This window comes from Salvia hispanica, chromosome 1, assembly GCF_029641045.1.
Source record: "Salvia hispanica isolate PSC_SH4W2 chromosome 1, Shi_PSC_v1, whole genome shotgun sequence".
NCBI lineage: Eukaryota > Viridiplantae > Streptophyta > Magnoliopsida > Lamiales > Lamiaceae > Salvia > Salvia hispanica.
Window position 1 is genome coordinate 53,235,019 of NC_142692.1, and position 17,474 is coordinate 53,252,492.

General features: G+C 35.9%; 1 protein-coding gene across 1 annotated transcript; it reads left to right on the top strand.

Annotated features, from left to right (window-relative positions):
* Positions 1-10,104: 10,104 nt before the first annotated feature.
* Positions 10,105-13,731, top strand: LOC125218780 (histidine kinase 5-like). The gene is made up of 12 exons (XM_048120539.2): positions 10,105-10,253; positions 10,416-10,508; positions 10,993-11,617; positions 11,694-11,750; positions 11,840-12,067; positions 12,167-12,260; positions 12,337-12,543; positions 12,640-12,725; positions 12,812-12,861; positions 12,939-13,234; positions 13,311-13,381; positions 13,457-13,731. Exons 3-12 carry the CDS (start codon positions 11,018-11,020, stop codon positions 13,574-13,576), a joined length of 1,809 nt encoding a protein of 602 aa, XP_047976496.1. The 5' UTR covers positions 10,105-10,253; positions 10,416-10,508; positions 10,993-11,017; the 3' UTR covers positions 13,577-13,731.
* The last annotated feature ends 3,743 nt before the right edge of the window (positions 13,732-17,474 follow it).

Consider the following 17,474-nt stretch of genomic DNA (forward strand, 5'->3'; position numbering starts at 1 on the left):
TGTTTACATAGATAATAGACAAGCATGTACCTCTACCATATTGAACAAGCATGTGCGATAATGAGGTGATTATATACTTACTCTTGTAATTGACAATCTAATCTTATTTTTTCAAAGGGCAGCTGTTTTTTTATTCTATGCCAAACTTCTCAAGATAAGTGATGCACTTTTTATTAGCACTATAAATACCTGTAAGTATACAGAGTAGGAATAGTATAGCTAAAGGTCAGTACCGGATATCGATCACGGGGAAAACAAACATAGACTGGCTATCCTCTACTAACTCAATTACTATCTGGAGAATATGTCGCAAAAAGAGGATCTACTTTGATGAAGCTTGAGGGTGTATTTATAGGGGGAAAATCACCTCTCACCTAGAAGGAAAAGATCTGCACAATATGATAAATCTTGGAGAGAAATCTAGGTTAAATCTGCTTCGCCGCTTTTCGTGGCGGGCCGCCGCACTTCGGCCGGCGGTCGCCAGACTTCGATCCAGACTCTCTGAATCGTTTGTGTCGATCGCCACACTTCCTCCGGCGGTCGTCGGGCATGGCTTCGTTTCATGCACAGAATTTCTGAGGCGGACCGCTGCAGAGTGATGGTCGTCGGGCGCCGCCTGGAACTCCAGATTTACAGACTTCGCGTTTTGACTCCCTTTTTCGGCTCAAATATGCACATTTCTCACAGAACACGTCAAAATACTAAAATGTATAAAATATGCAAATAATGGACATGTAATGCGATTTTGACATTAAAAACGGACTAAATAATGGCCTTAAAACAGTGCGAAATCCGAGCGTATCAATAAGAAACTTGACAATTTTAATAACTTAAAATAATGTTTTTGTTCAAGTAATGGCCTTAACTTAAAAGTGCAACACAATTTAAATTGTTTTACTTAAGTGCTAACACACACATCATGTGCGCTTGATTATAATTTTGATGATCAATAGTGTAATTTTTATTTGTTAATTTATTGAAAATATTATTATATTTGTTTTGATTTATATCAATTTCATACTGCAGGATAGTGAAATGGATAAAATTCTGGGATGAGAGTGGATGTATGAGAGAAAGTATCCCATCAGAGCATTTAATCGTGATTTTATCGATGGCTTGGATATGTTTATAAATTGTGCTGTGTATATCCCTTTAATATGGATGGTTCGAAAATTAGATGTCCATGTGCATGTTGTGATAATAACAAAATTTTTTTCTAATGATACGATGAAAGAGCCCCTTGTGAGAACGGGATTTACTCCAAATTACTATGATTGGATATTTCATTGCGATGTAGAAGCATCGTCCAGTTCAGCACCGACTGAACCTATGCATTTTGATCCATCATCGAATCCATACCAACATATGGTATACAATGCGCCAGTCACGAGCCTTATCATTTCCAGGCGCAACATTCCGAACAATATGTCCCGCCTACTTACATTCCAGAATCCCCGACTAACGAGTCACAACAGTTCTATAATTTGTTAGAAGCATTCAGGCCGATTTGTGGGCGGGTTGTGATTATTCCGAGTTGTCAACAAATGCTCGACTGATGACTATGAAGTCTGAACATCGAATATCTCAACGATCTATTGACGAGTTGTGCCAGTTTATGGAGGAGCGCTTGCCGAAACCAAACCGTATGCTTAGTAGCTTCTATAAGTGCAAGAAACAAATGTAGACCTTAGATGTGTCAGTTCTCAAGATAGATTGTTGCAAGAGAGATGCATGATCTACTGGAGGGAAGATGAGAACCGAACTGAATGCAAAGTTTGTGGTCAGACCAGATTTAAGGGTAATGGCATAAGTCCACTGAAACTGATGCACTATTTCCCTCTAGGCCCAAGATTGAGGCATTTGTATGCATCTGAAAATACCGCTCAATCCATGTGATGGCATGCATAGCACACACCCAGACTCTAGGAGAGATGTCTCATCTGACATATTCTGTAGCGTGAAAAACCTTTGACAAGATACATCTTTTCTTTGCTTCTGAATCAAGAAATGTCATGTTAGCACTTAGCACTGATGGACTTCAGCCATTTGGTCAAACCGGTTTGCAGTACTCTTTATGGCCAGTGATTTTAACTCCATACAATTTTCCACCATTGATGTGCATGAAAGATCCATACATGTGTCTCACAGTGATTGTGCCCGGTCCGAAGAATCCCAAACAGAATATTGTTGTGTTTCTACAACCCCTTATCGCAGAGCTCACCGATTTATGGACCGAAGGAATCCCTGCATATGATATATCAAGAAAATAGAACTTCCAGCTATGCACATCGTTGATGTGAACTATTAGTGCCGTCCCTGCGTGTTCAATGTTGTCAGGGTGGAGCATATCTGGACACGGTGTGTGTCCATATTGTATGGAGGACTCACAAGCTTTCTCCTTGAAGCATGGATGGAAAACCACTTGGTTTGGTTGCCACAGGAGGTTACTCAACGGAAATCATCGATTCCGCAGAGACAAAAAGAACTTTAGAAAGAACATAACCGAGCTTGATGTAATGTTGCTTCACTTGACTCATCACTCTTTGTAACTTTTGACCTTAATACGAATGCTACTGTCTTTGTGAATTTTTTCTCTGTTACATTTTTTAGCTCGTGTTTCTTATTATAGAAAGTGCAATGCGATGAGCGTGAAAGATCTGCAGAACATGGAGCAGCAACTTGACAATGCTCTTAAGAACATCTGATCACGAAAAGTATATATATTTGATCTATGTCATGAGGTATTGAGGTTGTGTGTTTGTGGTGGGATTTTGCTGCTCCCACTGTGTCTGATGTACCAATTCTTTTTCCTTGTGTTTGATCTATGTCATGTAACACCTATACTTTATAGGGATTCCACAAAACTAGATAGAGAGATCAAAGAGAAATAGGTCACCTTCTTTGAAAGCATGTTGTTTTGCTCTTAGATGGCCTGCTCCTGAAATTATTCAATGAAAAGAAACAGCAGGAGAAGTTGATATTATGTGAAATGATGAAGTGAAATTATTCACCTTCTTTTCGTGATCGGATGTTCTTAAGGGCACTGTCAAGTTGTTGCTCTATGTTCTGTAGATCTTTCACACTCATCGCGTCCAGATCTTTAGCTCGTGTTTATTTGGTTGAAATAGCAATACTACTAAGTTTCATTTTCTGATATCATTTCCCTTGTTTGTTCATTTCTCCTTCTATATTTCAGTTTTATGTCTTATTTGCAGACAAAAAAGAGCTAGGCCTATAATAATTGATCCTGGACTATATCATCTAAAGAGGCAAGTTTCTTTCAAATTATTCACTGGTATTCTGGAAATATTTTAGACTTATGTATTGTACTGATTTTCCCACTTCATATATATAAGCACAAGTCTAATGACTTCCATAAATGTCAAAAAGCATAGTTATTTTTTCCGAATGACAGCGAGATACATAGTCATTGGCAAGAAAAGGGTAGTATTACCAAATGGTGCTCCATGTAATGTTTGGTGATATATGTGATGTCAACATTACTATATTGTTTTTCTTTCTTCATGGCTACTGAAAAGTACTAATCAGATGCTCCTGTCTGCATTGTCATCATGATTTTTTTTGTAGCGCTGATTCCATAAAATGAGCATCTCAGATCTTAAGTCAAATTCCTGGAAAAGCAAGTGCATATAGCCAGTCAGGTACCTTATGAAGGGGTTGGCAGCGGAAGCGCTCACATAAATCGATTACATAATAATCCTGATCTATTTAGCAGATTATTTAGACAAATTCTATTCGCGCAATTATCACATGTATCATGCTCATAACTCAAATAAATCATGCTTTAAATTAATTAATACCTAAAACATATTTTTCTACGATTTAGCTATTTTACCTTGATGATTCTACAAAGAATCGAAGATAGCTAGCGCCTTCTCCACGTGAAGATCTTCAGTACTAAACCACGGATCTTCTGTCTGGTTCCCGGACTGTAAACTGATATCAGGGTGGTCTGATCTCACCAGTATACTAGGACTTAAATAAAGAAGACGGAAAACCTATCCCTCGAAGAAGAGGAAAAATAGTCATCTACTAGAGAGAGAGAATGACGAAAATTTTTGCTAAAAAAAAGTGTGTTTTCTGTCTCCATTATTCACCTATTTATATTAAGTCACATATTGGGCCCAGACAGGGATCTATGGAAGATTTTGGATATGAGCTCCTCCAATTAGCTTTTTACTAATTAAATTAAACCCAATTTAATATAAGCTTATAATTGGAATATTACGAGCAACCACTACAGAAGTAATATTGCACTCCCCATCCAAATCCGAAATTATAAGTACTCCGAGTTTCCATTACTTGATATTTATTTTCCGCACTTAAGATAGAAACATCCATTAATTAATTATTGTATGTTATGAACTTAATTAATTAATATCTTATTTATTCCAAGAGTGGACTCAGCAAGAAAAACTTATTTATTATTCATAGAGTAATCAAACTCCAACTAGCTAGGTTCCGAATAATAAAACCTTATTTCAAGCTCCTCTTGAGGATGTTATCAAACGAGACTCACCTCGCGCACGATTCAACATAATAGAAATCCTAGCACCGCTAGATATTAATCACTACTACCCAATATACCAGGCTTATTGGGTTGCGAAAAACCCGCACCATTTGGTAAGTCAAAGTAGTACATAATCAATACTGTATGCTCAATGCTAACGTACATTGATTAAGAAACAATAATTTACGAGACCTCGTCTTTCAGTAGATAGCATAAAGACATGTCTCGCTGTTAGATCCAATTTAGTGTTATACCACACCAACGTCATCTTATTTCAGTAAGGCTTAGAAATAATTGGACTGACATTGCAATCTTTCACGATAGGTAGTCTAAGCCTATCTAGGTTGTGAAATTCTTCTTTTTCTTTGTTCAGGACTGACCGTGTTATCTTAAAGTGAACGACGCCCACAACCGGTCTACTAAAACAAAGACTTAGACTTTGTTAAGTTACTTATACATTTAAACATGTAATAAACATCCATTAAATGTAAAACATAATACAAAAATAATCTGTTTATTCATTTGGAAAATAAAATAAGAGTTTTAACAGTATTCAATCACTCGAAAGGTGATTTCTAGTATACAAACTCTAACACCTCAAACTTAAGTCTTGCTTGCCCCGAGCAAGTTATACAATTTTGCACCCATTAGGCCTAGATGATTTTTCCTCTCGCATTTCGTCAACCCACACGAATCTTTGGAAAGTCGAGTTGATCTTGCATTCACTCGCAAGTAAGATATTGGAACACGTATTGTGCAAAAACTAACTACCTAAGAGCTAGTCATTCCGCTACACCGATCAAAGTTCGAGTAATACCTAGGGAGTCTCAAACTATCATAATTAGATCATAAAAAATAGTTCTTCCGATCATTCTATCTTTTTAAGCACCTAAGGTTTCTCCCCCTTACTTAGGCAAAACTTATCACTTACAAGTTAATGCGATGCACAAATCAAAAACACTTCATCATTTCGATGTAATGGGGATTTTGGTCAAGGTGGTATTGTATTTGGTTAAGTGACTTACCGTCAATTTTCATAGCACTAACGCATCCACGAAAACTCTCAGATCTCACTCACAACTCAACAAACACACCTCTAAACACAATATTTTTCATTGTTCCAGAACTAACATGACAACACATTATTCTATTTTCATTCTTTTTAGTCAACTTTCTTTTGGCCTAACCTTTTTCTATCATGAAAGCCCATCTTTTACTCTATTCACAACAAGGAACAACTTTTCACTCTCTTTTTTTTCATCTCAAGATCATCATTTACTACCTCATGACTTCAAAATCAAACCTTCTCTTGTCACACAATGAATCCTCCCAAGATTGTGAGCTCCTTAACCTCGGTGATTGAGACCGAGAATAAAGGGCTAACAAATGACATATAATAGCTCATTTAGTGACTGAAAATTGGCTCACTCGAGGTTTATTAAGGGTTATCGTTTGCACAACAAAAATTGCAAATTAAATAAATTTACAAAAGAATCTATAGGGGATTATGTTGATCGATTCAATTTGCACTTAGAGCATATATGAATATGTAGATTGCACATTTATTTCACATAATGTATTAATATTATGGAATTAAATTTTACGTATGTAGATGATTCTCCAAAGAATCGAAGTGGGCCGCTACTTCTCCACGTATCGTGTCTGAATGCTCAACCATAGATCGTCCAACCTATATACCAAATACTAGATCTGACTTTCTTGTGAAGGAAACTTGTTAGAAATTGAAGAGATATCTTGTCGGAGAAGACCAAAGACAAAGTACACAAAATGTATAATTTTCGAAACCCCTATGTAAAGAGGGCCAAAAATTCTTTTGTGGTGGCTAGGTCAAAATACGTTGATATGGAGGCTAGGTTAAAATACTTAGGTTTATTTTATGCACTTCTTCATCTATTGTTTATAAAGTTGTATCTCACCTTATTGGACTTTTACTAATTACTCCATTGATATATCTTTAGAAGTCTTGGTTTACCATTTTAGTTTGTCTGCCATTAGGAGTCTAGTTCACTTTTACTATTAATAATAGGTAGACTCCACTTTCCACTAACTCATTCCACTCATATTCTATTACAAAACTAATACTTCATCCGTCCTACAAGAATATGCATTATTGGTTGGGCATGGGTTTTAATGCACAATTGATAAAGTAGGAGAGAGAGGTAGAAAGAAAAAGTAATTTGAGCATTGTTAATAATGGGTCCCACCTCAATATAGAGAATAGAGTTTTCAAAATTAGAAAATGCATATTCTAACGAGGTAGACTAAAAAGGAGTAGTATAAAAATGGAACCCACGTTCCACTATCTTTTCTCACCTACTTTCCTTTACATTTTTTAAAACTCATACCGAACTCAAATGAGACTCTTAATAGCAGACAGTGAGAGAAATTATAACTCATACTCCCTAATTCCCCAGTAATTTTTCATCATTTGACCCAACACGAGTTTTAAGAAATGTAATAGAAAGTTGGTGGAAAAAGTTAGTGGCAGTGGCGGATTCATGATTTTTAATTCGGGGGTACGACTTTTACATTGATTTAGAGCATTAAAATTCGATCAATCATTTTTCTTTCGTTTTATTAGTTGTGAATATCTTATATCAATATTTTTATTAATTGTGAATGAATTATATATATAAATACAGAAAAATATAATAACTATTCCATCCGTTCCAAGGAAGATGACCCCTTCCTTGAGTGACGCGGGAATTTATGCAAATTTATTTTTTGTGTGAAGTAGAGATAGTAAAAATAAGAGAGAGAGAATAAAGTAGAGACAAGAGTGTTCTATTTGTAATAATGGATTATCTTGGTTGAGACAAACCAAAAAGGAAAGTGAGTTATCTTTAATGGGACGGAGGGAGAAAGTGAATCATCTTTAATGGGACAGAGGAAGTACAAAATAGAAAGACATAATAGCTATGAAATAGAAAGAAAAAATAATAATATATGGAATGAAATAGAAAAAAAATAATAATAAATGGAGCAAAATACCTAATATTTACAAATAGCAAAGCATAAATAAAAAAAAAAAAGCAAAAGAGCAAACTTGAGGGTAGAATCGCCTCCGCTGGGAATTGAACATGGATCTTAACAACACTACGTACGTTCCTACCACTGGGCTAGACTAAGCTAATTGATAATGTCTAAGCAATATATAGTAAAGACAGCAAAATTTGGGGGTACAGTAGTACCCCCTTGTCCTACACTGGATCCGCCAGTTGTTAGGGATCCAGTTGTTAGTGGCATGTGAGTCCTACTTTTATATATTAGTTTTATAATAAAATATGAGTGAGAACGAGTTAGTGGAATGTGAGATCCACTATTAAAAATGGAAAAATGAAAGGTGACAAATTTTTAGGGACGGACGAAAATAGAAATAAGTGATAAATTTCCAGGGACGGAGAGAGTAATTTAACTCAAGTCTAAAGGAATATATTCTTGTACCACAATAGAAAAAATATTGATCGTCCATCCAATCCATAATTACAAGCAATTCCTGTTACCTCTTCAATTTAATGATTTCCCTCGTCTAAAATAATAATATCCATTATTTAATTTTATAGTCTACTATAGGCATTAAATTATTATTTCCAATATATTTCTCCAAGAGTGGTCTAGTTTCAGATGTATATAAATACTATATATATACATTTCCATATTATTCTAAGAAATAAATCCAAACCGACTGAGTTTCTAAAGAATAAACTTTTTCTCGAACATCTATTGGGAAGATAGGTAAACCATGCTGGCTAATTCAACAAAACTGACACCTAGTAGTTATTAATTACCACTACCCAACTACTCAGTGTACAATGCATAAGCCCTAGACTTGTTTATTTTATACGTGTTTATAAATATATTTACTATAAAATAAATCATTTATTAGTGTTATTTAATCTCACTAGGATTCAAAGTGGATCTAGAATATTTCGTATACACATGTTTGGAGTATCTGCCCAAGTACATCTACACTCGAAACAATTTTTATAATACAAACCCCAACAATCTTCCACTTATAGTCAAAATACGCTTTCGAGTACACCCAATTGCCTCTGACAAATATACTCTCTCACTTATACTCAAAGCAGGATTCGGTCATCTTATACACCTTGCTATAATCCATTAAGTCAACTCTCTCACTTGTAAGGAGCAATACTGATGGATCTCCATATAGGTTCTGGAGTATAAATATAATCGAAAAATACGTTAGGGATAAAATCTCTTACGCCATGTTTGGTTGTCGGGAAAGTAAAGTTAACAAGGAAAATGATTCTTGAGAAAATAAATCCTGGGAATATGATTTCTAATAACTTTACTTTCCTGTGTTTGGAAAATATCAAGATTTTAAAATTTATATTTGATTTAAGCACCAAACAAAAATTAAACTTAGTATTTTTATTTATAAAAAAGAATAATAATATAAATTTTTAATAAATTATTAATTACAAATGATAATAATTATACTATTATATTTATTATTACGATGGATAGTTTAAATATGGATTATACATCATAATATATAATAATATACCTGTAATTATAGTACATGGAGTATTAATATTATAAATGATTATTAATAAATATGATGATTATTATTATAATATAATATTTACGTATATTATAATTAGATAAATTTTTATAATTTAAAATTTTACTATGATTTTATTGATTAGTTATTAATTTATAAAATAATTTATATTATGTAATTATAATGATATTTTAATTATTTAATATATTATTAACTATTATTATGATAATATATAAATATTAATAATATAGTTATAACTTATAATTATGATAATTTGAATTATAGCTATTTATTATACGGATACTAAGTATTGTTTATAATTTTAAATTACTTTTAAAGAATTGTAATTATTAATGTTATTATTATTATTTAATATTATTATTATTATTGATAATAAAACTATAAGAGTACTACATTTCATTAAATATGTAAGAATCCTAAAACTTGGAAAAAGAATAACTAAGAAAAGTTAGGATTTAGAATCCTGGAAAGTTGTACTAACTTTCGTTGTTTTGAGATTCTGATTACTTTCCCAATTTGATTAAAACCAAAACTAACACGGAAATTTAAAATTTAAAGAATTAGATTACTTTTCCAGACAGAATGATTCTGGCAATCAAATATTGTCTTAATGTAATTTTTTACAAAAGGTTAATGTCCTTAGTCCTTCTTAATATTAATATTACTTTGCAATCTGCAAAGTGGAGGTGTATGTCACGAATAAAAAGGTCCACTTGCCCTTAAATGGTCATGCCTTTGCAGATCCAAAGAGGACTTTAATTAATGCATTATTAATTAAGTATTTAATCGATCCAATAATTAATGCATGATTATTTAATTAAATGTTTTAATCGACCCCAATAAAGCTTTTTCTTTTATGATGAATAATGAATTATCATTGTGTTTTCTAGTATACATATGTAATGTTACATTATAGAATGTTAAAAGATGAAATAAAGCAAACAAAAACTGTAAATCATAATTTATTCAGAATCAAACTGAATTTTCCAAGTTGTTGTATATAGTAGAGTAATATTACAGTCGCAGAGACTCTGAAGTAAACACAACACGAGGCTTCACATGATTGATTTAGCCAGTTAAACTTCTGGCAGATGCATACCATCAAATGAATCCAAACAAGAACACACACTACATACGTTGCTTAAGAGATAGGTGAAAATTCCGCCATTTATCATCATTAAATAAACTCAAGCAACCATTTTTTTTTTTGTTTTTCTAAACTTTTCAGGAGGTTGAATCACATGCTCTCCTCTCTCTACATTTTCTATTGATAATTTTTTTATTTGACTGAGCACTCCAAAGTGATTCTTCCAGATCTACACTGAAAAGTTTTTAGGCCGTGGATGAGATTATAGCCCTTTGTTGTTCTTCAAGAAGAGAGTGGCCCATTAATTTCTTGTCAAAAAGGTCAGCTTTTTTTTTTTTTTTTTGTTATCGATTTTGATTGGTTTCTTGCAATGGGATGGATAATTTGTTGGCCTTAACTTTAGCTGTGTTGCAGCTTTGATTAAAATTTGTTTATTTCTGATGTTAAATTTCTATATCTGATAATGTTCCATGTGATCATATGCAATTCTAGAATTCCTTAACTTGATTCATCTTTGAATCTCTGCTAAATGTTAACTGGATTGCACCAGAAAAAAAAAATTGAATCTTGATGAACTATTTTAATGTTTTTGCAGTATGAAGCCTGAAGGGCTCATTTGTTCTCAAATTTAGTCAATGAGACTCTTATTTTTTAGGTTAAATTCATGTGATCGTCATATGCAAGTCTATAATTCTTTTTTCTTATTTCTTATTTCTTCTTTAATTCTCAGCTAAAATGTTAACTGGTTTGCACCAAAATGAAATAAAAATTGAATCTTGATGAACTATTTTATTTTGTTTGCAGTAGAGAAGCCGGTAGGCAGTTCAACATGGAGAGGCCCGGGGGAGATGAAGACATGTTGGAGGAGGTCACCATCAACAAAGAGCCCAACATCGTAGATTTCCAGAGGCTGATGGAGCTCACAAACTACAGTGACAAGGGTAACTGGCAGCTGGCCGAGTTGGTGAAGAATTGGGAGTTCAAGCAGGCGAACGTCGTGCGCCTCTTGAAAGAGGAGCTCGACCAGCTCAGCAAGCAGCAGCAGGAAGTGGAGCTCAAGAAGCTCGAGATATTGGAGGAGCATCGGTTTGAGAAGGACAGGTATGGTGCGGACAAGCGCCCTATCTCCATTCTTGACCAAGATGCTCCCGAGAGGAGGAAGGACGACGTCGTCTCCCAAGGGGAGATTGTGGCTATAGACGCACAGTATGACAGCGTTGTGTACTGGAAGCAGCGAGCAATGCATCTTGAGAAGCTTCTGGAAGCTAGCCTTCAAAGAGAGCAAGTGTTGGTGGAGAAATTGCAAGAGAGTATAGATAGTTTGGAGAGTCAGTCGGCTCCTTTGGAGGAGCTGTCTCAGGTCTTGAAGAGAGACGATAACTTCTTGCATTTCGTCCTCCAAAACGTCCCTGTTGTTATAGGCCACCAGGTGTAATTTTTTTCTCATTCGGGATACTCACATTGTGGTTTTAGTTCTAGGCTGATATGTGTTCAACGTTTTGCAGGATAAGGATGTGCGTTATAGGTTCATGTTCAATCACTTCCCGAGCTTGGGAGAGCAGGTATGGCTATGTGGATCCTCGTCTTGTTTAAAGCCATTATGGTGGAGCGAGCGTGCCACTATAATTCCTTGGATTAACTGATTTTACAGGACATCATAGGCAAAACGGACGTGGAGATTTTCACTGGCGCTGGCGTGAAGGAGTCCCAAGACTTCAAAAGGGAGGTTTTGGAACGCGGATTGCCTGCAAAGAGGGAGATCACGTTTGAAACGGACCTGTTTGGTCCGAAGACTTTCTTGATCTACGTGGAGCCTCTTTTCAGCAAGGCAGGAGAGACCATTGGTGTGAACTACATGGGAATGGAAGTCACTGATCAGGTTATATTCCATCCACGTACATTTTGAGTCATATCTCTATCCAAAAAGCTTGTTGCTTCGAGCCTCACAACGTTGTGTTGTGTAATGACTCCAATGCAGGTCAGGAAAAGGGAGAAGATGGCAAAACTTAGAGAGGAGATTGCTGTGCAGAAGGCCAAGGAGACGGAGCTTAACAAGACGATCCATATCACAGGTTATTCATCTTATAGTTAGTTAGATTGAATATCAAAAAATTGGTGGCTGATTTGGTAGCTATGTTGTTCCTGCAGAGGAGACAATGCGCGCGAAACAAATGCTGGCGACAATGTCTCATGAGATTAGGTCTCCTCTCTCCGGAGTTGTGAGCATGATGGAGATTCTTGCAACCACTAACCTTGAGAAAGAACAAAGGCAGCTGTTGAAGGTGATGTTGTCTTCTGGAGATTTGGTTCTACAGTTTATCAACGACATCCTCGATCTCTCCAAGGTGGAGTCAGGTGTGATGTGACGCCTTATTTTCGAAATTTTCATTTTGTTGGTGCTGCTAGTTAGATAAGTCTAAACATGAGGTGGGGTTCGTTCGTCTCTTTTAGGAGTTACGAAACTGGAGGCGACCAAGTTTAGGCCGAGGGAGGTAGTGAAGCTCGTGCTCCAGGTAGCAGAAGATGTCCCAATAGAGGTAATGAAAAGGATCTATTGCTTACCAAGAAAGAAACTTTTATTTACTCGTTGACAGAGGGGTTTACGTTTCTTGTTCGGTTTCAGGTTGAAGGAGATGTGCTAAGGATTCAACAGATTCTTACTAACTTGATCAGGTGACCTTCAAAATAGAGTCAGTTTTTTTCTATGATGGTGTTAGTTTGTTTACCATTTCCTTGTTCTTTTTTTGCAGTAATGCCATAAAATTCACTCATGAAGGAAAAGTTGGAAAAAATCTGTATGTGGTTCCAGAGCCGAGCGATGTAAACGAAAGAGGCTCGGAGAAGAAGTCTCGAGATCAATCGACTCTTTCAGCCAATACTAATGACAATGGACATGCTGATAACAGCCCTTCTTATGAAGAACCCGAGCTCAACAACATGTCCTGTGACCAAAATGGTGATCAAATGGATCAAGACAAGGAGAGTCGAACGAAGGCTGAGGAACGAGTCCGTTGTGATGTCTACGACACTGGCATTGGAATACCTGGTACTTTTTCTGTTTGTTTCTTATATATGAGTGTGAAATGTTGGTAGCAATCGCGTTGCGTTTCTTGATGTGACAGAGCATGCTATGTCGACTTTGTTCAAGAAATATGGTGGGACAGGATTAGGCCTTGCAATCTGTAAACAACTGGTGATTATGCTTCCTTTCTTGATTGGATTTGTTACAAAAAGTCATGGGATTCCTGATCTTTGGAAACTGATGTAGGTTGAACTCATTGGAGGATATCTGACAGTGTCAAGTGTCGAGCAACACGGCTCTACTTTCACATTCGTGCTGCCAGTGACGCCGCCACAGCTGCTGCTAAAGCCAAGTTCGAGGCTGTAGTTTTAAATGCACAGGCAGTAAATTAAAGCAAAATGAGCAAATCTTTGCAGTGGGAAAGAAATTCAAAAATACATTTTCGTTGTTTCAAAAATTGAAAGCCTCTTCATAAAAGCAAAGGCAAACACCATAATTTACTTCCTATCATACTTTCTACCTTTTCTAATAGAAATCAACTAAAGAAGGTAGAGAACCATACTATCAATTATGCACCAACAGCCTTTTTGAGCTAGATCTTGCATAGCATGGTCGTTGGTCGTGGGCTAGATTTTGCGTCTCGTGACAGCAGAGACCTCAGTCTTGACGATGCAAGAGCTGCAGCTTGAGATGGGATCTTGATGATGATCATGATGGTGATGGTGATGATGACATTCTTGAAGACTCAAACTCGATGTTTGGGCCATTTGATCTTCAAAAAGTAAACATCCCGAGAGTCGAATGCATATCTGCTTATTGGATGGCGGGACTTGATGTAATGAAGATTGCTCACAATGTCCACGGAGGAAAGCTACCTAGATAGAAATGTGAAAATAGGAAAGCTACCTAGATAGAAATGTGAAAATCGTAGTTCAGTTCATATAGTTAACTAAGTTCAAGTGTAACCATCTTGTTGGGTCTCGGTAGCGCACACCCGAACTCCACATTAGTATGATATTGTCCGCTTTGGCAAAGCCCTCACGGTTTTGCTCTTGGGGTACTCCCCAAAAGGCCTCATACTAATGGAGTAGGGGTAGCCCATTTATACACTTGCAAGTCTTGTTCATTCTCCGATGTGGGAATTGTTTTGCCCTCACAATCCTCCCCTCAAACCAAGACCACCAGACCAAGACCACATGTGTGTGTCATGTTCCAGGTCCACCGGTCACCACAGGTCTTGGTCGAGACCGTCACATCGGAGAACTTGCAAGCGCAACCACCGAACCTCAAGCCACACAGGCTCAGCCCTGAACCAGGGCTCTGATACCACTGTTGGGTCTCGGTGGCGCACACCCGAACTCCACATTAGTATGATATTGTCCGCTTTGGGCAAAACCCTCACGGTTTTGCTCTTGTGGTACTCCCCAAAAGGCCTCATACTAATGGAGTAGGGGTAGCCCATTTATACACTTGCAAGTCTTGTTCATTCTCCAATGTGGGAATTGTTTTGCCCTCACACATCTAAAAGCTTCGTCTTGTCAACTGAGTTCAAGTGTTACCATCTAAAAGCTTCGTCTACTTGTTGGCACCGCGATTTTCATGAGAGCTATCCTTGTTGCACCAAGAGATCTGCAAACTGCTGAGGCTTGTAGTGATCCTTGGTGTTGTATTGGGCATGAGATAGTTGTTGAGGTAGTATCTTGCAAAGTTCTTGATTTGCTGGTTGAATGGAATACCACTCACCTGCTCGCAAAGTTCTTGATTAGCCAAATCCACTATTGCTTTCTAGAATCAAGATTAGTAGAATTGGATAGAATTAAATAGATAATATTATATGTAATATTATTAGAATAGTCTAGACTCTAGACATTAGTTAACTAGAATTATCTAGCAAATTAACTCGGCAAAACAACCGACTTAGTTACCTATAATTAGGCTTACAAAGTGTGATTATATGTGTTTACAAGAAAGTGTGCGTGTGTAGTGAGAAGTAGTGCGAGGTTAATAGCTAGAGGTGTGTCCTTGAGCGTCCTGCATTCTTCAAGAGTTTGTTGAGCCTCAAAGTATTGTGTTGGTGTTGTGTATTTGGTGTTTTATATACCCTCATCGTGTATAGACTTAAATTTCTACGTTCATGTTGAGGAGCGTGGAGTGTGGAAGAGAGGGGTTGCGACGGTATAGTCCTGACCAAAGGCGAAAATTGGAATGCAAAGTAAAACTGAGAAAAAGTGGAAAACCATTATAGAAAGCGGAGCGAAAAAGGCATATTAATCCCTTTAAATAAAGAAAAAATGTGATAGAAACACCGCTCTGCAGATCGCACGGCTAAAAAACACAGATGCGAATATCACACGGATAAAAAACGCAGATCACACAACTAAAAAATACGATCCGCAAATCACACGGCTAAAAATGCAAATCCAAGATCACACGGCTAAAAACGAAGATCCGAGTCTCCTCCTATCAGCCAATAGAAATGAAGAGAAACAAAAATTGAAAATACGAGTCTCCTCCTATCAGCCAATAGAAATGAAGAGAAACACAGATCCGCAAATCGCAAAGCTAAAAAACGTAGATCAGTATATCACACGGCTAAAAACGTAAATCTAAGATCGTACGACTAAAAACGAAGATCTGCATATTGCGTAAAAAAAATTTAGCAAACAGGAACGCAACACGTCGCCTCCTATCTATAGAAATGCAGAGAAATACATCCTATTAATCGCAATGCAGAGAAACGCGTGTAGAAAAATAAAAACTAAAACAACGTTTATAAATTAATTTTCACATTTGGCTTAAAAAATTACCGTTGAATAGTAGTATATTAAGTAAAGTGAAAATAATGGAGTCTATTTGACTAGTACTATATTCAGTTTATTGAAATTTTATAATATGTCATTTTTATTCAGGTCCATAAATAATGAAGTCTATTTGATTTAATCAATATTCAGGGCCTTTTAATATTACATATATAGTATATTATACTTAAAAACAAATTGTTGTAATTTTTATAATATATTTATTAATTATAACTTTTGTATTAATTATGGAAAATAAACTTTCTATTTTCATTTTTTGGGAATAATTGTGCAATTTTTTTGGGTTCCTTTTTTTTTTAAGTTTGGATGTCAATTTTTTGGATTTTATAAAATATATTTATGAAATTTTGATATTTTGATTCGAATCGCGTTTTCGGAGTTCAGATTTTGATTTTTCGAGTTAGATTTTATGGATATTTAGTTTGGTTTTCATTTTGAAAAAAAAAAATTGAGTTTAAAGTTAGTTTGTTTCGATTCTGACATACTTATGTAGAGGAGTGTTAGAGTGCCACCACCTCTTAAAGTAACACCATACCACCATTCCTAGCCAATCATTTTTACACGTGGACGAATAATCAGCTGCCATGTGGCAATAAAAAGAATGTTCAAGTATAAAAAAAACGGCCAGCAATATTTTATACACTATACAACAATTTTTCTCGGACATCAATATTCAACACGCTAGACTGTAATCTATTGATTGTTGTTTAGTGTATTGAATATTGATGTGTAGAGTTTATAATATTGTTGTATATGTAGTGTCACGATGTCACTTTAAGAGGTGTTGTCATTTTAACACAAACCTACTTATATGTATTAATCAAATTATCTTGTAAGTTAGAACTAATATTAACACATGTGCTAATGCACATACCATATGATTTTCACTTAATGAATACAAATTCCAAATAATTCAATAGTTACAAAATCTAATATCATTATGTACACTTAAATAAATTGTACTTGTCCCTTCTCAATCTAAGTGAAGTATTTTCTAATCGGCAAAAGATTTTATAGTACTCCGTACGAGTTTTTTTTTTTTTAGTTGAGTGGTTAAAGAATAAAGTAAGACATGCGATAGAGTAGAAATAATTATTTTTCAATTTCAGAAAATGTGTTAATTAGAATAAAACATATCCCATGTGTATACTAACATCTTATTGGATATATATACTACATATGTCCCTTAAAAATATGTGTAACTTTTATGTTGTCCATCTTATAAAAATATGGGCAAGTCCATTAATGGAAAGTTGTTTTCAACTAATTATTTATATGCATCTATTTATTCACATCTTATATCACTATGGCCCGAGGACACAGCGGGGCCGCGGCTGTGGGAGAAGGGCTTGGGCGCGGGCCGCGACGCCCTATTGCACGGCGCTGCGAGCCGCGGCGAGGACATGGCCGTGGGAGAAGGTGGGAGGCGGCTTGTCCAACTATTG